This window comes from Lissotriton vulgaris, chromosome 9 (genome assembly GCF_964263255.1).
Source record: "Lissotriton vulgaris chromosome 9, aLisVul1.2, whole genome shotgun sequence".
NCBI lineage: Eukaryota > Metazoa > Chordata > Amphibia > Caudata > Salamandridae > Lissotriton > Lissotriton vulgaris.
Window position 1 is genome coordinate 156,859,463 of NC_141697.1, and position 22,617 is coordinate 156,882,079.

A 22,617-nucleotide genomic window follows, 5' to 3' on the forward strand; every position below is an offset into this window, starting at 1 on the left:
ATGATAGTTGACCAATGAGCTGTGCGGATGTTTGGTTTAGTGAGGAACTAGTTCTACGCTACACTGCAGAGAACCTTCATTTTAATGCTGGGTGCTGTTCCAATTATTTGGCGAGGTTTTAGTGTCTTCATGACGTCTGTTTGCCAGTCGGGTGTCCAATGCCATTTGTGGGTGGCTGTAGTCCTGGAGGGGTCCCCTGGTAGGTGCTATGTTGAGGCGAGGTGAGCTGTGTTGGTGGGGAGAGCTGCGCAGCCACTGAGAAGTGCAGACAGTGCGCCCAAGCTTTTCTGCAGCCGCCACTGTGCGCTAATCCAGCTCCAGCCAGGAGGAGGCGGAGGCGGGGTGGGGGGTGCTGAGTTGAATCCAACTGTGGGATTGTTTCTTCATTTCAGAGACTGCAGCTATGTTTATAGAACTTTACATTTTGGGCGGAGACTCGCGACGCGGAGGGGGTCGGGGGAGCGCAAGACACCCCCACCGCCACATTTGGGGTTGGACCCGTTTTGTTCCAGCTGACCGTGCTCGGTAGAGTTACAAGGGGTGTCATGCTGGCACCAAGGTGACAAGTGGGTAACCAGGCATGGTTTTGGAGGGGTTGGGGGGATTAGAGGTCATGTCGGGGGGGGGTTTGGGGGCGTAAGTGACATTCCAGAAGGAGTATCAGAAAGGAACAGCAGGGTTTTCATTCAAAAGTTTTCCTGGGTCCACTGCCAGCACTGGACTTCAGACAGGAGCTCTCCCAGGGCTCTCTGTCTGACCTTCTTGGTACGGGGACGAACAGTAGGGGTTGCTAGGGCTGCGGGGACTTGCAGACAGCAGGTGGTACCCGCCATGTGCAGTTCATCAATGCACTTGACTCTGCCCCAGCCCACCGACCTCTTAGAAGCACTGACTGTCTGGGACATAGTGCTTTCTGTAGCGCAGCAGTGTCTGTGGCACTGTGCCCCACTGCTACTGTACCCAACTTATGACTATGATTTGCAGCCCATCCGAGGGCAGGGAGTACCCCTTTCCTTGCTGGTGCCAGGGCCCGTGACCCCCTTGCTACCCCACTGGCCATGAAGAGCCCCCTGCGCTCTTTGAAGAGGGTGAGTTGTAAGCAGTCCCGGGAGGGGCTCACCGTTCCCTCTTTGCACCTGTACCATGACGCTACCCGCAGTCACCACCTTGGGCCGAGTGCCAGAGAGCACAGCAAGACGATGTTGTTTGATAAAAAAAAGACCGAATTCCAAAATACGCAAACAATAATAATCGAGACTCCGTCACAATGCCATTTATTACAAGGAGAGGAGTTATGGGAGCGAAAGATTACGTCACCTCACTTTTCTGAGGGGACGTCCCGTGCCTTTGTGGCTTTGCCTAATCCATTTACCTCTCCCCGGGAGGAGACAGATGCCTAGATTGTGTGCTTCCTGTTGTTCTGCTTCTTCCATGACAGTGCAAGCCTCCTCACACTGCCCACCAGCGCATATCATCCCTTTTTCATTCTGATGGGAATGTGCTCATTCAGTTCGTGGCCTCTCTCGCAAGTGTCAGTTTCGTGTCTCTTGTGTGAGTGAGTCAGGCTGGGAGAGGTGGTCCCAACAATAACTTGTGTCTGTAGATTAGTAGATTCACAAGTTGTAGTAACCACACAGCCCTCGAGTGCCATTTTCTTCCGGCTGGGGTTGAGCGAGGGAGTAGAAGTAGCTGCAGGCGGTCAGCATGGATATGCCTTTCCAAAATGTGGGTCAGTCTGAGGTCACGGAGAGAGGACAGCAAGAAAGGGCCTGATGCATAATAGAAACATGGGTCTGAGCTCTGGTGAGACAGGAACAGACACTTTGCCAATGACTGCTCTCTCTGTCATTTGGACAGTATGACAAAGAGGGGGCTGTTGTGCCCAACCGGCTACCCTGAGCACGCTATCAGGTAGCCAGCCTTTCAATCATATTGTAATGAATCAATTTCTGCAGACTGTGAAAGCCTCAGGGCTCAGTTCTGAAACTGTGATGGCCTTGTAGTGGAATGTGTGTGGCTCTGTCTGTGTGTGTATAGTTCTGTCTGTGTGTGTGTGGCGCTGTCTGTGTTTGTGTGGCACTGTCTGTGTGGTGCTGTGTGTGTGTGCGTGTGGCGCTGTGTGTGTGTGTGTGGCTCTGTCTGTGTGTGTGTGTGGCTCTGTCTGTGTGTGTGTGTGGCTCTGTCTGTGTGTGTGTGTGGCTCTGTCTGTGTGTGTGTGTCTCTGTCTGTGTGTGTGTGGCTCTGTGTGTGTGTGGGGCTCTGTGTGTGTGTGTGGCTGTGTGTGTGTGTGGCTCTGTCTGTGTGTGGCTCTGTCTGCGTGTGGCTCTGTCTGCGTGTGTGTGTGGCACTGTCTGTGTGTGTGTGTGTGTGTGTGGCTCTGTCTGTGTGTGTGTGTGTGTGGCTCTGTCTGTGTGTGTGTGTGTGTGGCTCTGTCTGTGTCTTTGTGTGGCTCTGTCTGCGTGTGTGTGTGGCACTGTCTGTGTGTGTGTGTGTGGCTTTGTATGTGTGTGTGTGTGGGGGGGCTCTGTGTGTGTGGGGGGCCCATGTGTGTGTGTGGGGGGGGCTCTGTGTGTGTGGGGGGCTCTGTGGGTGTGGGGGGCTCTGTGTGTGTGTGTGGGACTGTGTGTGTGGGGGGGCTCTGTGTGTGAGGCTCTTTGTGTGTGTGGGGGGCTCTGAGTGTGTGGCTCTGTGGATAGCTTTTTTTTGTAGGTGGCTCTATGTGTGGGTGGCTCTGTCTGTGTGAGGGTGGCTCTGTGTAGGTGGCTCTGTGTGTGTGAGGGTGGCTCTGTGTAGGTGGCTCTGTGTGTGTGGGTGGCTCTATGTGAATGACTCTGTGTGGGTGGCTCTGTGTGTGGCTCTGTGTGGGTGTAAATGTAATAGGTCATGCATATGCGAGCGATTAAGCTATTGGCATTGTAAATGACAATGCCATTTATTTAACGATTAAGCTATTGGCAATTTAAATGACAATGCTATTTATTTATGATTTAAAAAAAAAAAGTCATAAGCAATGCCAATAGCTCTACCTTTAATTATGCCGAGACCATTATATTGTAAATGCTTGTCAATACTTGTTCCTATTTAGCTGTTTTGTTGGTAATCTCGTCAAGTGATTGATGTTTGTGCATCCCCGCCACCCAGAGAATTCGTTGTTTAGTACATTTTGCTGTGAGTTGCTGTGTATAGGCCCAGAGGACTGCTCTGACTACCCAGATAAGTTCGCTTTAGGTATTTTTGAAGTATGTAAACTGTAGCGAATCTAATTAAAGTTCAGTATACAAGAAATTGAAAGAAAGTTAACTACCTGAACTCACATGGTTATCTAGTATGCCAGCGGATGTCTAATATATTGTCTGCCATCATGCATTTACAGGGCCTGGACCGCAACCGCCTTTTATTTATAGCCATCCAAAGTTAAAGAAGTTGGAAGAAGTTGTGCTGCAGCATTTCAAGTCGTGGAAGAGGAGTGAAGGTGGGTTTCCGCAGACACCTGGCCACCTGTGCTGGTCTTCGCTTGCACTTGTTCCATAGTACTGAATGTTCATGCTGGAGATGGGGTTCTTTTTCAATGGTCCTGCCGGCTTTGATACAACAATAAGTATTGAATTGTTTTGATTGCTTATTTCTTATAATGCACAACAAATGCCCAGACCCAGCCTCCAGTAAGACGTACATAAATCATGTAATTACCAAGTTGGCAGCAATTAGAAATACAAAGTAAAATTAAATGAAGGACACACAAAGTAAAAGCAAAATTCAGAGATGAACAGAAAATGAATGCAATTCAGGTATACGGATATAAGAGAAACGAAGTTCTGTTCATCATACTGGCAAAGTTGTCCCAGAGGAGCAGTATGCGAAGATGGGGCTGCGCTTACAGCAGACAGTGTGCCAGACAGAAGCACTCCATTTACACATTTATTTTTAAATCTACAACTATTAAATGTTCTATGAAGTGATGCCCAAATGATCGAGCACTAAGGGAAGCATAACAGCGAGGACCATTCTTGATTGAGACATGGGTAATTTGGTTTCCAAAAGCCTCTCGCTCTTACTGCTGGAAATTGTAAAAAAAATGGAAAACGCATTACAGGGTGACCGCAAAATGAAGGTAATTACTTTGCACATCCCTGTGGAGGCTGTTTTAATGGGTTTAAAGCTTGGTAACAAGATATTTCTGAATATGCTGGACTTTTCGGCCGATCGTGTTTTTGTATTATTACTTCCCACCTTGCCACTAGGTCTATATTCTTTTCTTTTCAGACCGACTTTACTATACCAGTCTATTGTGAAAACATGAGTGCATTTATTTGCTGCCACTTAAATTTCGTTCCTGATGTCTGTCTGCAGTGAGGGCAAGCCAGTTATTACATAGGTCTAAAAATATGTAATGGCAATTGTTTCCCACCGTCATCAGCTAAGACTGAGTGTCGTCACTTTTTATGCAACAGATATTAACTTACACAATTCTTGTTTGTGACAGCTGGGTTTCCACGATGTTTTCGTTTTTAGGAGCCATATGAACCGTCAAAGCTTAGCAAGTGATTACACCGAATTCTAGTGCCTTGTTATCTAGAGTTTGCTGGGTGCCCTGAAGAGCAGCACACGGAGAACAAGGCGAATAACATTCAGCGCTGAACCGCTCCCAGCCGGGGCTTCAGGTACAGCCTGCTCTTAATATGGGTGGGACTCCCAAATAAAACCATGCCATCTCCATATTGCTGGATGCTGATCATTGAGACCCCATGCACTCTATCAACAATGGAATTAACAAACAATCCACGCAGCCGAACTCTGTAAATTCGCCTTTTTCTCTCAGCAGATTATTGGTGGATTCAGTTATAACTAGGGCTCCCGGTTTTTTTGGTATTTATTTTTTTGCCTTTTCCGTCTGTATTTATTCATATTTTTTTTGTGCTCATTTTATCTGTATTTATCCATATTTATTTTGGGTTTTGTATAGAAATTCAGCTGAAATTAGTATATTTTCACATATATTTAACCGATAAATATGCACTCATGCTTGAATGTCTGCCAAGTTTCAGTGCTATGAACACCTGCAGAAAATAAATTAGTGTACTTATATGAAAATATGCACATTTCAGTATCAACCTTGTGCAAATCTACTGTTGTTGAAGCCTCTTTACTAAAATTCCTTTATTTTTTAACCCCCTTATCTATCGATCAACCCATCTATTGGTTTGGCAGTCTTGGCAGACAGTATTTAGAGTTACTCAAAAAGCAACCTAATTTCCGTTTTTATCCACATTTAAAAATAAATACAGGCAAGAAAATGAAAGTTTTCTGACTGAATTTATCTGTAAAAATCAGTAAAAACTGAAAACAGGGAGCCTTAGTTATAACACATTTCACGAGTCCTATGTTCCGGAGAGACTGAGGGCCTCCTGCGACAAGCTACGTTTTCGGATAGAGACTTCTAATTGCAGATTCTTCACCTTGAGACTGTCCCGAAGCCCAAACTGGATCGGGAAGCTCTTGTAATAGCTTATGCGCAGCAGCAGGTAGCGCCATTGGCACCTTCACAGCTTTGTTCCACATCCGTACAGGGCACAGAGCCACATAGAGGCTCCATCCCTGTATACTGACTTCACTTCCTCTTTTACTGTTCCTTTCAACACAAATACAGGGCTTCCTTCCTATTTTGTTTTTAAACAGAAGTTTTGTTTTACACAACCTGTGGCAGTGTGCTGGGTTTTTGCCCCCGAAGACCACAAGCTTAAAACTTTGTTAAACATGTCACAAATAGATGTCTGCAACCGATCCACACAATGTTTTCCTGTGATGACTCGTCTACACGACTCTAAAACTTAAACCAAATGCTACCTGATGGCACCTGTAGTAACTTACATTGCTGAACAGAATAAATCAAGGTGGGAATCGATTAATACCTACCTCTTCAGGTAAGTCAACGGCAAAGAAAAGGCATAAGAAGCACAAGACTATGTCTTCTATGTGCAGATGCTTTCCCAGGGAGAAACGACAAGCTTAATGTTTGTTGAACCAGATTCTGTCTTTGTCTTCCTTTTTGGTTCCAGTGGCATCTCTTGACGCCAGTGCGTGCCAAGTTGCCACACCTGTCTTTGACTCTGCAGCAATTACCAGCCTCTAAGGAGGCCATGGTGCAAATCATGAACTTTACTCCTTCTCCTCTCTCGTATGCACTCCAGCCACTATTCAAACTTCTGCCAGCAGGCTTTCCCCCTGTGCCATTAGACCCTGTGTGCAATCCACCTGCTCCAGCACCAGCTGTGCCTTAACTCTTCTTCACAGGTCTCCTCTGATGATGATAAACTGGTGCAGTTGTCATCTCCAGTGAGGATGTCTGTTATGGATCCAGTTTTGGCAGCAGCCTGGAGTTTGGCCCATGTCACACTCCACCACCACAAAGAAAGTTTTCTCATCTGCTGTTTGGCATTATGTTAATTGAATGCTTCTTGCCCAGCTGTTTCCACATATGGTGCATGATGGTTTGCCCATGCTGCTATAAGACCTTTGTTACTCCTTTTCTCAAACAGTTCAGGATTGCCAGGATGTGGCCAGGCAGATCTTGCACTCTGATCCAGACACCTTTAACTCGATGCCAGAGTTAATAATATTTCAACAAGGGAGACCCAAGGATCACTAAGGACCTGGGGTAATAACTATAACAAAAACACACTGGTTCCTAGTAACAATACTTCAGACGAAAACCAAATAGCAAATAAAATGTATTCAAAGGAATTTATGAAAAAAAATGTAAGACACATAGTGGCACAGTGAATATTAATGCAAAATAAACATGCTTGGTGCTCTCTTTATAGGTGATACACTCAAGTGATAAATCATGATCAAGAAGGCTACAGATTTGTAGAGCATGGCTAAATACCCACAAGGGTATCTAGAGACTAAGCCCTTGATGAGATCAGTCGATGGGCCAGGTCATGAGTCCCTTTCTGAATTCCAGGAGGGAGGATGATATTTGGAGGCAAAGAGTAAGGTAATTCCAGTATTTGGCATTGTTTAACAATTGTATTAACAAACACATGAACAGGACGGCCCAGTACAGCAAGTTCAATCCCAATAAAAATGGTGGGATCATCATCATCAGGACTCCAGGGGATACAACAAGCCAGAGAGAGCGGCTATGATGCAGTTGCTAAAGGAGGGAGACCCTGGTGACAAGCCACAGGAACAGGGTGGAAGGGACTGGCTTGACCTGGAAATATGCTGGATATCTTGATATGAAGTTTTAAAGAATTTAGTGAATATAGCACCAAAAAGCACAAAGCGCCAACTCTAGGAATCTGGTCACGCTGGACTGGGTCAAAGTCACACTTTCAGGCTGACAGTGATGGATCACAGGTCGTATACAGTCACCATGTTGGATCTGCTGAAGTTTACCTTTTCAAGTTCCTGCCAAGAGTCCCGTTTGCATTGAAGAGAGCTGCAGGGAGACCGTTCACATTAGGCTGTTGTTAAAGCGTGAAGAACCGTCTGGGGTTAAGGGCATTGCAGGAGTTTTGCATTGGCGGTCACCGTGAGTGGTCATTGCTGCCAATATTAAGACTGATGGAGCTTTGTGTTGATTTGTTCTGCAATCATTGATGTCTTGGTGTGAATGGGCCCATTCGCTGTCGCAAAGAGCCCAAAAGCGTGATTTCAGCCCCCATGAGCCACACACAGGGTCCAGGACCAGAGAGGCACCACTTTGGGGACAGGAAGTCGCTGCAGCTGGGTCCAGGGGCTGGTGCAGTATGTTGGGGAGCCTTTTGTGTTCATGGGACTCAGATCAGGAGGCCAGCAGACTAGCCCTTAAAGTCATTCTGATGTCCTGGGTTCAAGAGGAAATTGCAGGTCAGGTCCTTCATCCCCAGGCAGGAGGGCAGCAGGACAGCACAGCAGGGTAGCAGCAGTTCCTTTAGAGAAGCAGGCCAGCAGAGTGGCAATCCTTGCACTAGCATTGCAGTCCTCGTTTCTTGCAGAGTGTCCACAGGTACATAAGTGTACTGAAGAGTTGGTGTCTGAGGTTTATTATTTATATCCATTTGTGCCTTTGAAGTGGAAGAGAAGCTTTTGGAGGTTTCCCTTTGAAGTCCCCAGACATCCTTTCTCCCATGTCCTGGCTCCAGACTAACTGCAGGGGGATGCAGTCATTTGTGTAGATGCAGGACAGTCTATTTAAGTGTAAGTGGTGATGCACATCTCCTACTTTTTAAGTACACAGCACCCTGCCCTCTGGACTGTTTAGGGTCTACTGAAGGGGTAACCTATATGTATTAAAACGGGAAGGTTGAGACCTGGTAAAAGGTTTATTTTGCCAGATCAAAATGGCAGTTTAAAGCTGCAAAAACAGGCTACAATGGCAGGCCTGAGACATGTTTAAAGGGCTACTTAAGCGGGTGGCACAATCAGTGCTGCAGGCCCACCAGTAGCTTTTAATTTACAGGCCCTGAGTGCCTGTAGTACCACTTTACTAGTGACATACAAGTAAATTAAATGTACCAGTTGGGTGCATGCCAATTTTCCCATGTTGAAAGGATAGAGCACACTCACTGTAGTACTGTTTAGAAGTGGTGAAGTGCACAGAGTACTAAGGCCAACAAAAACCAGATCAGCAAAAATAATTCATTCTGGAGCTCTGTAGGGCAAATACAATCACTATTTAATGTGTTGATGAGCAAATCAGAGAAGAGTGACTTCCCCCAATTCTGCATAGACTTCTGCTTGCCCTCGATCTCCCCCCTCCTAATGTCTCTGTCTGGTTGTATTTGTTATTTTTATACTTGTGACACTGTGGTATTTATGTTTTTTTAAAGGGGAGGTGTTTGGTGTGTTGTTTTATTTATCTTGGGTACATAGACAATTTTCCTGTGTATTAGGTTAATATATTAACAGTGGATTATATATAATAAAACATGGTGTGTATACATGTATTATATATAACTGTTCCCAATTGTTTTTTGTGCTCTCTTTGATGGGATTATTTAACCCACTTAAAAAAACGATATGATGTCCCAGGGTAATTTTTTACTGTTGTGTTGAGACTGGTCACCCCAGCTCCCTGCGACAAAAGTAAATAAGTAGGGTACACAGTTTGGTGGTTTGCCTTCCCATATGGGGCAATTCATCACACTCACTTTGTTCTTATCCCCACTCCACCTCATCCATCTAAAGAGGAATTGCGCCCTTCACTCCTTTATCAAAAGCATCGAGGACTGTTGCACTGATTGTCAGCTATTTTGGGACTTTGCTGGTGAGAAAAAAGGATTGTCCTGTGTGATACCTTGGTCAAAGACGATCCTTCTGTGGACCTTAGCCCTCATTCTACAAAGGCAAAAGCTGCAACTACATGTTCCGCTTTGGATGATTGTGTTCTGGATATTTGTCAGGCATTGACATAGGTATCTGTCCATACCTTCACCAGATGCTACTCTATTGATTTTCAAGTCTACAGGACGCAACATGTTGCCTGCAGGACTTCATGCTGTAAGTCTACTTCTCTAAATCACATTCTTTTTGAAAAAAATAAATATTTTTATTGATTTTTTTCTGCAGCGTGCATAACAAACCATAAACAATCAAGGCATGCATTAAAGTCTGTCAATTGCGCTGAGTACATTACATCACCATCCGACGCCCACCATACAATAGGAGTTCCATTTAATGATTGTCTATCATTACCCCTTCACGTCTCACTTGGTACCTCATTCGTGTCTTGGTCCCGCCATCCCTCTCGCCGGTTAGTAAGACTTGTCTCCATCCCGCCCCATGTTCTCACGGCGCCTGTCCATCTCCCTGCGACTGGTGGTCTGTCTCCCCATCTATGCCGTAGTACGTTCTCCATTTACCCCACACTTTTTTTATTTTTTTTGGGGCAGCCCCTAGCTTTATACGTGATCCTCTCCGCTGCCATGTATAAGTCCATCCCCGTCTTCCACTCCTCTATTTGTGGTCCCTGTTCAGAGCCCCACTTCCTGGCAACGTCTCTTTTAGCTACCACTAGGGCCAGGGCTGTGAAGATGAAGTGGGGACGACCCAGATCCACATCCCCCGGTATACCTAGAAGGATAAATTTTGGGTCTAGTGGCAGGGTTGTGTTCAGTACCTTTCCCAATTCCATCGTCACCTTCTCCCAGTATGTCTGAATCTGGGGGCAGTCCCATATAGTATGATAGAAGTCTCCTCGCTCATGTCCACATCTTAAACAACACGGGTCCCTCGCTCTACCCATCCTGTGCAGCCGGGCCCTGTAGTAAATCGGATGGAGGATTTTATATTGTATAAGTCTGAGACTGGACTTGATTGCTACTTCCCGGGGATGCATAAGTGCCGATTCCCAGTCCGTGGTGTCAAAGGTTCCCACATTACTTTCCCAGGTCTCCCTCAATTTTGTCAAGCAGTCCGGGGCATTATTAATCAGGGTTCTATAGGTGTATGACACTGCCTGTTCTTGTAGGTGTTCCTGCAACAAACGTCCCTCTAGCGGCGCATATTCTTGCAAAGGGGAGGGGAAGGGGCCTTCTGCATTCCAAGCGTGTTTCAATTGTAGGTACTTATAGTGTTGTGTGGTGCTGAGTCCGAAATCTGATTGTAGCGTTTGAAACGTTTTGAGGGAGGTGGCTGTCATTACATCCCCCAGGGTGGATATGCCCAGGTTGTCCCATGCTTGAAAGCCGCGCAGTTTATGCAACTCGCGCAGCCACGTGCAGTGCCATAGTGTGGTCTGTCTCGTGGGTGTATGGTACCAACCCATGGTCCTGTGCGCACTGTGCCACAGTGCAATAGTCGCCTGGGTGGCCGGAGGCAATCCCGTGCGCGTCTTTCCCCCATGCAGGTAATACAGTGGAGTATGCTTCCCCATTTTATATCTTTCTAGCCTATAGGTGGGGTGAGTTGCTTCTGCGTGAAGCCAATCTGAAATTGGGGTGAGATGCGTTGCTCGATAGTACGCCTCCATGTCTGGAAGCGATATTCCCCCATTCCCCCATTGTACTGATTGCGGCACAGCGTAGTGAGGGCAACTATGGGCTGTTTGCCTAACCACAATAGAGACCGCAGTTCCTCATTGATTGCTTGGAATACCTGCTGCGCGAAGGGGAAATACTCATTTTGGAGAGCGTATAGGATTTTCGGGAGCTTGATCATTTTGAACATGGCCGCTCGGCCTAGTATGGTTAGGGGAAGTGTCTTCCAGCGTTGGGCGTCCTCCTTAAAGGATAGAAGGATACGGTGTATATTTTCCTTATACGACCATTGTTTGACTGGTGTTAAGTAGACCCCAGGTACCGAAAGCCATGGGTTGCTACCTGTAGGGTGTGGGGCCAATTGTATCCCGACTTGGGACTGAATATAACCGATTTGTGCCAATTGATGGTGTATCCGGAGTACGTGCCGTACGTGCTCAATGCCTTAAAAAGAGCGGGGAGGGTAAATTCGGGGTCAGTAACGTATAGAAGTATGTCATCTGCATACAGTGAAATTTTTTCCTCTGCCGCCGACAGACGAAATCCTCGTATGTCCGGACGTCGCCGCACCACACAAGCTATCACTTCAATATTGAGAGCGAAGAGGAGCGGGGAGAGTGGGCAACCCTGTCGGGTTCCCCTCTGTATTGGGAGCTCCCGGGACAGCCGACCGTTCACCCTCACGTGCGCCACTAGGCCCGTGTATAGCAGGCGCACCCATTTCCTAAACTCTGGCCCAAATCCAAATCTCGTCAGTGTGGCCTCAAGAATCGGCCCGTGGACCACGTCAAACGCCTTTTCGGCGTCTAGTGAAGGAGGAGATGGGGTTGCTCGCGAGATATCGCCTCCATCATCCAATTATGGGTTCTGCGCTGGTTCATCCGGGTCGCCCTTCCGGGCATGAAACCCGTTTGATCCATGTCTATCACCTCAGTGATGACCTGTCTCATACGCAGGGACAGGACCGTCGCTAGGATCTTTGCTTCTAGATTTAGGAGGGAAATAGGACGGTATGAGGCGCAGTCCATTGGCGGCTTCCCAGCTTTGTATATGGGGCCAATGGTGCCCTACGCAGATCTGGGGGAAGGGTCCCCTCCTTCAACGTGCCCTTAAAAAGAGACAGGATGTATGGGGCCAGCAAGTCTGATCCCAGCTTAAAAAAATTCCGCCGGTAGGCCATTTGGTCCCAGTGTTTTATCGGGTTTCAGCCTGGTTATAGCCTGACTTATTTCTTCGAGTGAAAGGTCGGTTTCTAGACTGTCCCTGTTCTCCTCTGACAGTTGAGGCACTTCCACCGCCTCCAGGTATTCCAGTATGTCTGGCGTCTCCCGTTGGTCCCGGACTTTATAAAAGGCGCCGTAATAGGCGGCAAACGCCTCTGCTATCCCTTCGTCTAGGCACACATGCTCGCCCGTCTCGTCCGTAACGGATGCGACCCAGCGAGCTTCCACTTCCCTGCGGCTGAGCCATGCCAACAGTTTTCCCGACTTGTCACTAACATCATACAACCTCTGGAGCGTGGCTAATCTATGCGTCTTTGCTTCTTGGGTCGCTAAGGCCCTATAGTTAAGTTGGGCCTCTCTCAGGCGCCGCCTATATTGGTCAGTCTGTTGGGTCAGGCACATCTTTTCAAGGGCGAGGATCTGGGCTTCATATTCGTCCATCTCTTCCCTTTCCTTTTTCTTGGCCCAGGATAGTCTGTTTTGCGCCCGGTCCCTGAGGACTGTTTTGTATGCTTCCCAGACTACCACCCCTGATTGGACCGAACCCGTGTTTTCAGTGAAGTAAATTTTTGTATCAGCCCTAAGGCCCTGGCATAATTCTTTATTTTGCAATTCCCACGCCGGGAGGCGCCTTTCCCCTCTGGGTCCAGCTCTATCCCTCCCTATACTAACTTCCAGCGGTGAGTGATCAGATAGACCACGGGCTCGATATTCCGTCCTTCTGATCTGTCTCTTGAGACCTAGCGTCACGAAAATGTAGTCTAATCTAGAATACACCTGATGTGCCCCTGAGAAGTAGGAGAAGCAGGCGTCTCGCGGGTGCGCTGCCCTCCAGACATCCACAAGGCCCAGGGAGTGAGCGAATCGCGCCAAGTGTGTTTCGGTCCCAGTTCTTGTGGAGTTCCCGGTCCTGTCAACCTCTGGGCACATTACGTCATTAAAGTCACGACCTATCACTAGTGTAGCGTTCGGGGTTTCAAGCATTATGTCTGTGACACCCTTTACGGTCCTGGCTTGTAGCTGAGGTGGGGCATACACTGATATGATTGTGAGTTCAGTCCTTCCCCACCTCCCATTGACTCCTACATACGTGCCCTGCTCATCTGCCCATGTACGCTGAATCTGAAAGGGTGGGGACCGCTTTATTAAAATAGCCACCCCTCTGGACCCTGTTGTGTATCCCGCGTGCGCTACGACGGTGTAGGGCTTTCTTCCCAGGAAACCACACCTATTCCCACGGAGATGAGTCTCCTGTAGGAGCACTATATCAGGGTGGATCCGTTTAATGTGTGCCTGCACCAAACTCCTCTTGATGCGGTCTCCCAGGCCATTCACATTCCAGGTGTATACCGTATAAGGGCCACCAGGTGTTGTCCATCAAGTGATGTCGGGGGGGGGCATTTGTACTCTGGCTTGTCAGTAGCGGTCTTCTGGCAACCCATGCATTTACAGCTTTTAACATGACTTCACCTTTTGCAAACCCATAGAACATTACAACATTTCTGAACAAACTCACCATATCCCACCCCGCATCCCTCCCTGCCTCACCCCTCCTCCGTTGGGACTCTGGCTCCAGCCGGCGTCGGTCCCTCACAGTGGCAGGTGTGGCCTGTCGCCCACCCATGGTCATGACCCTTCACACTACAGTGTCAACAGGACTTCTGCTGTGTGTCCCCAAACTTTATAAAACCAAAGTCCTGTGAAACGGGGACCACTTCAGGCGCTGTCGGACAGCCGACAAGAAGGTAGAGAAAGATGAATTGGGATAAGAAGGAAGGGCAATAGAAGGTGCGAGGCGTGAAGAGAAAGGGAGAAAATAGGAAAAAAGGAAGGTAGAGGGGGCGTGTGTGTCACATCTTGATCAGCTCCGACGGGCAGGTTATGTCTGTGCCATTCAGGCTGTGCCTCTGATTCATGAATGTGAGTCTGGTAGTTCAGCTTGCGAGTGTTCTGTGTTTGTGTCCTGCTCCATTGCGGCAATCTCTGCTACCAAGGGATGTAAGGAGGTCGTGCTATGTTCTTCGTCATCCACACTCCTTTCGTCCTCTGACATACTCTTTTGCAATTCCAGTTCTGCATTGCCGTCAGGTGTCGTGATGAGCGGCATGGAGTTGGAGCGCAATCTGGGCTGCGAATTCAAAGCTTGGTCTTCAACCGGCATCAGGCGGCCTGTTTGTTGAGACAGACCGGGGGTAGTTGCACTCCTCCAATGTCCCGTGGCATACCGTGGTCGCAAGGTCCTACCCTGCTCCGCTCCCTGCTGGCTCGGGGATCGACCCGGGGGAGTCTTTCTCCTTTTCCTTTCCTCCGTCCGTTTGAGGATCGGGCACTCTTCGAGCCATTCCCAAGCTGCTTCTGGGGACTGGAAGAAGTGCGCTTTGTCTCTGTTGATTACCTTAAGCTTGGCTGGGAAAAGTAGCATGTATTGAATGCCTTTTTCTTGCATTTTAGCCTTAACGGATAGGAAGGATTTCCTGTTAGCTTGCACTTCTCTGCTGTAATCTGGAAAGATCATGATACGTGGATTGTCAATTTTGATGTCCCTCAGTTTTCTGGCTTCTTGAAGGATCATGTCTCCATCGAGAAAGTTCAGGAAGCGGGCTATGATCGTGCTGTGGCACCGCGCCCGGAGGGGGTCTTACTTGCAGTGCCCTGTGCGCCCGTTCTATCACGAAACAGGCAGAAAACTTTTCCACAGGGAAGGTGGTCCGGAGCCACTTGTACAGAAAGGCCGCCATGTTCGACCCCTCAATTCTCTCTCTAAATCCCACAAAGCGGAGGTTGTTCAGTCGTGCCCTGTTTTCGGCATCGTCCACCTTCCATTGCAGGTCTTTAGTGGTGGTCTGGAGCGTTGTGAGGTTTCCCCTGAGGTCTCGCATTCCATCTTACGCCTCACTAATTCTTGTCTCAGTTTCGGTCACCCTAGCCGCCATATTTCTCATGTCCTGGCGCAGGAGCGACACCTCCGTGCTGACCTCCCCTATTTTCCCCTCCAGGGCCTGTCGCGAATCCCTAATAGCGTGCAGGAGGGTCTCCATGTCCCTGCTACGCAGCTGGGTGTCCGGGGCCGGTGGGTGGCGCTGCGTGGTAAATTTGTCCATTTTGGCCTGCCTAGGCGGTTTAGGTGCTTTGTCTCTGGTCATTGTCAAATAGTTTAGGCACTGGAGGCAGACCTGGGCACCAGCGGTCAGGATTGTTTATCCCTGCGTTCCAGGGGCCCCAGTGTCAGGCTGAATGAACCCCGGAATACTTCCTCCAGCGTGTGGGCCCCCTTACAGTGGCGGATTGTGTTTTGTCCGATGAGGGCAGCGCCGCGATGCACCTCCAGGGGGTCAGGCCACGGGTGTCCTGTGGATCTAAATCACATTCTTGAAGCAGCCATTGCTATGGAACTGATTTGCAAGGTCAGGAATCTGAAGGTATAATTATCTAGCAGAAGAATAAATTACTTAACTTTGTGAAGCTCTGGTGCGTACTCTAACCACAAATTGCTCACTGCCCACATTCCTCTGTGGTGTGTAGAGTGGACCCTAGGAGTTAATAAGGCCAAAGTTAGTACCAGCCTTGAATATCGGAAATCTGACTGAGCTTCACAAATATGGGTTTTATATTTACTGAACACACATTGGTCCTCCTTGCAGTATTGCAGGTACCTTAATAGGTTACAGCTTTCTCAATTGTCTTTTTACTGTGACTATATATGAGAAACACGAAATTCCACCATCCATCTGGTTAATTAGTTTGGTTTTCAGTTGGTGGGTTTGATGCTTCAATTTTAGTCATCTGTTAAGCTGAAATTGCCAGGCTTGCAGATTACAGTGCTGGCCAACTACCGCCCAATTTCCCTGTTGCCCGCTTTCTCAAAGATCTTAGAGAAACATATTCACGGTGTACTCTCAACATACACGGAGAATAACAACTTACTCCATTTTTCTCAGTCAGGCTTTAGGGCGGGCCATTCCACTGAGTCCGCCCTCTTGGGAGTCACCGAGAAGATCAGGGGACTTTTGGACGAGGGGCAAACGGTTGCTCTTGATCTAAGTGCGGCCTTCGACACCATCTCACACAACAGACTGCTTGCTAGGCTGAGTGATGATGGTGTCGGAGGGAAAGCGCTTGACTGGATCGCGTCTTACTTGAGCAACCGGACGTTTCAGATCTCGTCCTCGCAAGCTCAGACACCTTTCTTTCACCCCATGGCGTGCCTCAGGGCTCAATTTTGAGCCCGTTATTTTTTAACCTGTATCTCCGCCCTCTCGCCGATTTAGTAGAGCGAGTAGGTCTAGAACTCATGACATATGCGGATGATTCGCAGATTATTTTTTCTCTTACCAACTCAAAGCCTTCATCCCCCTCTGCGCTGAAATTAGGTCTTCACGAAGTCTTCAGCTGGATGTCAACAAATCAGCTGAAGCTCAACGGGGAGAAGACGGAGATTCTTCTCCTAGGTAAAAAGAGAGATCTGTGGCAGGATACCCATTGGCCGCCATCCTTGGGTGCTTTTCCCAGCCCGGCTACCCAAGTCAGAAACTTAGGGGTATGCATCGATGATTCTTTATCGATGAAACAGCAGGTCAATAAAGTAGCTGGTACGTGCTTCACTATCCTTAAATGGCTGCGGAAGATCATCTGGATGCTGCCTGTGGATACCCAGAAGACCGTAGTCAATGCACTGATTACATCTAGGCTTGACTACGGTAACATCTTATATCTGGGTTCCAATTTAGCTGTGATTAGGCGGCTTCAACTGGTCCAGAACTCCGCAGCCAGGCTGCTATGTAAGATCCCTAGGACAGCTAGGATCTCGAAGCACCTAAAGGACCTGCACTGGCTTAGAGTTGAGAACCGGGTTCGGTTCAAAGCGTTGACCTATATGTTTAAGATCAAGGCAGGGACCGCACCAAAGTACCTGCAAAAACTGGTTAGGCCCTACGTTCCTGTGCGCAACCTCCGCTCTTTAAATGGAGCAAACTTTGTGGTTCCTAGATTTAAACTGGCCCGTATGGGGGGGAAAGTCTTTTTCCCATCTGGGACCAGTCCTTTGGAACTCCCTTCCCTTAGCCCTGCGTAAGGAGGAAAATCTCGCCAGCTTTAAGAAAGGCGTTAAAACCTGGCTCTTTGATAAATAATCGCGGTCTTTGAACGGGTTGCTTTCTGTGTTTTCAGCCTTCCAATCTTTGCGCCGGGAAACCCTTTGTGGGTATCTGCGCGCATTATAAGTGCAAAAAATAAATAAATAAATAAATAAATTACATTACCAATTCAACAAAGGAGGAATTCAGCACTCTGTCAAGTTCCTTCCATGCTTGACACCGACAGTGACATAAATGATAAATAAATAAATTAATTAATGGACAAATCTGTAAAATGGCCAACTACCTAATCGTGACTCCCTGCACTATTGGGTATAGATGGTATAACTACTGATGGGATAGAGACAGATGTTCATGACTGGGATGTTGTAAGAAACTGGGTTATTAGTTGGGTAAGGGGGGTAAATACCCACCTCAAGTTATAATCACAATCCTTTTCAGGGTGAACCCTCAAAGTCACTACATTACCCTGAGCTTATCCCCTGGTAGCTGCAGCACACAGCAGACAAGCTTAACTTAGAGGCAACGTGTAAAGTATTTCTGCACTACTAAAACGGCAATACATTCAAAATGTAAAACAATGAAAATCCCAAAACAAAATAGAAATAAAGAGTAAACCGTAAGAAACACGATGACACCAAAATGACAAGAATCTAATAAGAGGTAGCCGAGATATGAATTTTAAAAGTCTAAAATAAACATAGCACCAAGAAGGACAGTGATAGTCTATAGTCGCTGTAGAAAAGGCCCTAGGCACAATTTGACGCTGACCTTGATGGAGCAATAGTCAGATGCACTAACCAGGTTTGACCTAGTCAAAGATTTTGCTTTGTGACTTTAGTCCTTTAAGTCCCCGTCCACCACAGGAGCACTCTTCTAAAAAAAAAAAAAAAAAAAAAAAAACCCCGAGGACCCCTGGGAGGCACTTAGACACTCACAGGGTGGCAGACAGATACCAAACAGAGGTTCCATTCCAGGTCCAGTTGGCACTGGTCAGATGGGCAGTTATAGCAAAAGGCCTCATATAGTTGTTGTGTCCCTGTAGCTTTAAAAGCAGATCAGCCTTATTACACCTGAAGTAAAAATGCTTGTCCTGGGTACAAGAGGGAGAGCTGGTTAAGTGTTCTAGACTGTTTCCAGGACTCAGACAGCACGTTCAGCCCTCTTCTGATCTACCACAGGTCCAGGACCATTCTAAAGTGGCTGCCTAGAGATGCCACATTAATGCCTAGCACAAGCAAGTTAGTGGCTGGGAATGACCCCTGGGGACACTCTGACTATTGGCGAAAAGGTTCCCATGGCTAAATCTACCCACTTCTGGCATTTTCAAGATTACTGAAGTCTTTAACCTCACTAAACCTGGGCTCTAATGGCTGGGGGTGAGTAATAGGAGTGTACTATGGTAATTATAGTGCCCTTCCCACACTCCAATCCAGATTTAGACAGTCCCTATATGCCCAACAAACTCAGACACAAGTCTGGTAGAACAAAAGCTGAGTTCTCAGCAACCAGATGGTGTGTACAAACAGATTGTTGTGGCGTTCTGTTTACCTCCTATAAAGTGCACCCCAAGTTTCATATGAAAACTCCAGCAGACTTGTCAAATGGGTCTTGACAATCCAGCAATATCGGACACTGTGATGTCAACCAGAGACCCACTGTAATGGAGGGACCATCTGCTGGGGAGACAAAAGAAGTGGGCAGGCTTGGATGTTGGCTACATCTGCTTGTGACAGGATAGGCCTCTTTGAAGATAATCAAGTGCTTGGGCCCAGCTCTTAAGCCTTCCGGTCAAGGGCGCAACACCACCTTCCCATATCCGAGGCCTCTTGTCCCTGTCCTGGGAGTACATTCACATATCATTTACACCTATTAAAATGCTAATAACTGGCTTCTGGAAGTGGGAGAACAAAATGCAGATCTAGCTTCCAGGGACTTCAGCCAGGCAAAAGTAACTTTTTTAAGTCACATTTTCTAAAATATTTATTACAGATCCAACTCCACCATTTAAAATGGGCTTGTAATAAAATAAATAAATTACAAGTTGCTGTTTCATAGGTAGAGCATTAATTTTACTTAATATTGTATCCCTATGCTTTCCTGCCTATTCAACAGCCTACCCTGCTACAGTTACAGTAACTTGTAGTGCTTTCATACTGTAAGGACTTTTAAGTTGACATTTTTACATGTTCTACTTTTAAATACCATCCATACTGCCTTATGCACAATAAGCCCTATTCAGGGCTTACTGATTAATAATTAAAAGAAAGGGTTATGCCTTTAAAAATGAGTTATTTTTAGAGGGTGGAATTTTTAGCTTTAAAACTTCACAGCCAGGCTACAATGGTAGGCCTGGTGGCATGCTATACATTGTCACTGCAGTGGATAGTACAATTAGTGTTGTAGTCCATTGATTACATTGAATGTACATACCCTGGGTGTACTTAGTACCATAATCTAGGGACTTATGAGTAAATTATGTTTGCCAGTCAGGAGTACACCAATTTTACCATGTTGAACGGAAGAGCACAAGAACATTACCTCTGGTTAGCAGTGGTAAAGTGAACAGAGTTCTATTGGCAGCCAAAATAAGGTTCAGAAAAAAGGCAAAATAATCTTGGGTGATCCTGCTGAAAGGGCAAATTTAAATACATGTAATTAGTAAATAACCTAATTTTTAGAATCTTTCTTAAGATTGAGTCGGTTTTTTTTTTGATTATCAACTTTATTGGATTTTTTAAAAACAAAGAAATTCATTGGTAGCAGTTCAAGCGTTACAATTAAGGAAATTCGATCATATACATTCTACAAACATTGCAGTCGGCCCAGTTGGACTGGATGCGGCAATCCATAACATTAGACATGCACAAGTGCTGATGGACCCTCGCACAGACAGCATATAGAACCATTTACCCCACACCTTACCGAATAGTTCAGGGTACCCCGGGCCTCAAAGAGAGGCTCCTCCTGTGCCCTACACCAATCCATCCCCCTCCTCCACCTCCGCACAGTCTGCGCCTTAGCCTGAGACCATAGCGCGGCTATATCTCTCTTCGCCACCGCTGTCCCCAGGAAGCTCTTGTCAGCCCTGGAGCCATCAAGGACATCAAACACTCCCGACAGCATGCTCTTCGGGTCATGGGAACCTCCCATCCGAGGGCCTGTGTAAGTTCGAGTTCTACCGCTCTCCAGAACGGCTCCAAGGCCGGGCACAGCCATACCATGTGATAAAAATTTGTTGAGACAGACTCGAAACGCGAGCAGGTTGGGGAGGGTCGCCTACGGGCCCGGAAAAGGCATGCCGGAGTGAGGTACGCTGCATGGAGGAAGTACAGTTGGATCAGGCATAACTTGGAGGATGTTGTCAAGGTTTTGGGTGCCATAAGGGCATCCCGCCAATCCGCCTCTTCCAAGGGACCCACCCATCCCTCCCAGCGATCCCGGAGCCGGTTCAGGGACCGTTATTCACCAATGACCGGTATATTCGGGAGACCCCTCTCTCCCCAGGTTCCCCATCATCACCTGGGCCTGCAAGGGACTGAGCTCCGGAAAAGAGGTGGGAGATGGAATGTGAGTGTGGAGGGCATGTCTGAGTTGGAGATACTTCTAGAATTTGGAAGGAAGAAGGGCGTGACGTTGCAGGTCAGCAAAGTACCGAATGTGGTCTCCCACCAGCGAGGTCCCAACTAGGTCCCAACAACGGAAATTTTGCCAGGACAAGGCCTCCCGCAGCCATGCACCACTCCACAGAGGCGTTTGCCTAGTAAGCCTGACGAGGGCTGTACGCCAGGCCGTGAGCACCGTCCTGGTGACAGGGGGAAGAGCCTGCGGTACCGGGCTACCATATAGAAGTGCCTGGATCTGCGTGAATTCCATTGCCCTGAGTTCCACCCGGTATGCTGGGTCGGGCCAGCCGCCCGCAAACCAATCGTGGATCACGATGAGTTTCGTAGCCAGGAAGTAGAGGTGGAGATTAATCACCCCCATGCCCCCGTCAAATGGGGGAATACGACAGTGTGCCAGGGACAGTCGCAGCTTTCCTCCTCCCCACAAGAATCGGGTAAGAGCGCCGTCCAATTCCCGGAACCAGCTACCTGGGAGGTGGATGGTGACATTCTGTAGAATGTAGAGAAATCGGGGGAGGATCATCATTTTAAAGAGCACACTCCTGCCCAGGGGGTTAAGGGGAAGGGTCTGCCATTTCTTAAGGTCTGCCTTCATCCTAGTGACCAAGGGTGTAATGTTCAGGGCCCACTTGAGCTCCGGCAGGAGGCTAACCCATACACCAAGGTATTTGAAGGATTGCCTCCGGAGGGGGATAGTCGTTTGCCAATCAAAGCATGCCCGAGAGGGATGCAATGGGACCAGGGTTGATTTGGCCGGGTTAAGTCGCAGCCCAGAAACCCGCTTGAAGGCAGAAAGGGCCTCTAGACATCTGGGGCCAGAACGATCCGGGTCCGCTAGAAAAAGCAGGACATCGTCCGCATAGAGGGCTATCTTGTCATTCTGACTCTGGTCCCAGGCCTAGCCCAGGATGAGAGGGTCTTGGCGGATGAGCGCCGCCAGGGGCTCCATCGCCAACGCCAATAAGAGCAGCTATAGCGGGCTAATCTAAAATTGTTTTCTTTTGTTTACGGTCCTCAGGGCTGTTGGTTTTTAAAATCCCCCTTACCTGCACTTTAAACTGTGTCTTCACCGCCGCTTGGCGGGCTTGGTTCCTGGGGTGGGTCGCCATCTTAGAGTGGGGCAGAGGAGCTTCCATCCGCCAGCGCTTGACTGCGCATGAGCCAGCGAGGGGACGCCTACTTAAGGCGAGTCCCGGCTCTTCTCCACAGACAAGGTAGCGGAGCGCATTGCTGCCGGAGCGTTTTGCGCGCTCGTTGTTTTATTTGCTAATCTAAAATTGTTTTCTTTAGTTTACGGTCCTCAGGGCTGTTGGTTTTTAAAATCCCCCTTACCTGCACTTTAAACTGTGTCTTTACCGCCGCTTGGCGGGCTTGGTTCCTGGGGTGGGTCGCCATCTTACAGTGGGGCAGAGGATCTTCCATCCGCCAGCGCTTGACTGCGCATGAGCCAGCGAGGGGACGCCTACTTAATGCTCCTCCCCTAGCGTAGCGGGATCGCGTAGCGGGCGCGTCCTCGCGTGGCCGGAGTCGTGCCAGAGTCCTGCCCGTCTGCGCCCGTCCGCGACAGGACGCGCTGGACGTGGCTGCTCTCTGGTACCATCCTTGGCTGATTTCCTGTCTATAATGTTGTGCTATACTAGGGACAGACTTGTCGCCATTGGTCAGTCATTCGGGACCTGTGGGACAACGCGGGTGGACCCCTTGTGCGGCC

At 48.1% G+C, this 22,617-nt stretch overlaps 1 protein-coding gene across 2 annotated transcripts in view; it reads left to right on the forward strand.

Annotated features, from left to right (window-relative positions):
- FANCM (FA complementation group M) overlaps positions 1 to 22,617 on the forward strand; it is an 861,212-nt gene that overhangs the window by 427,458 nt on the left and 411,137 nt on the right. For both annotated transcript variants that reach the window (XM_086937264.1, XM_086937265.1), the window contains one exon: positions 3,374 to 3,472. In XM_086937264.1, the coding sequence (XP_086793390.1) occupies positions 3,374 to 3,472 (99 nt within the window). The remainder of the gene's footprint in view (positions 1 to 3,373; positions 3,473 to 22,617) is intronic.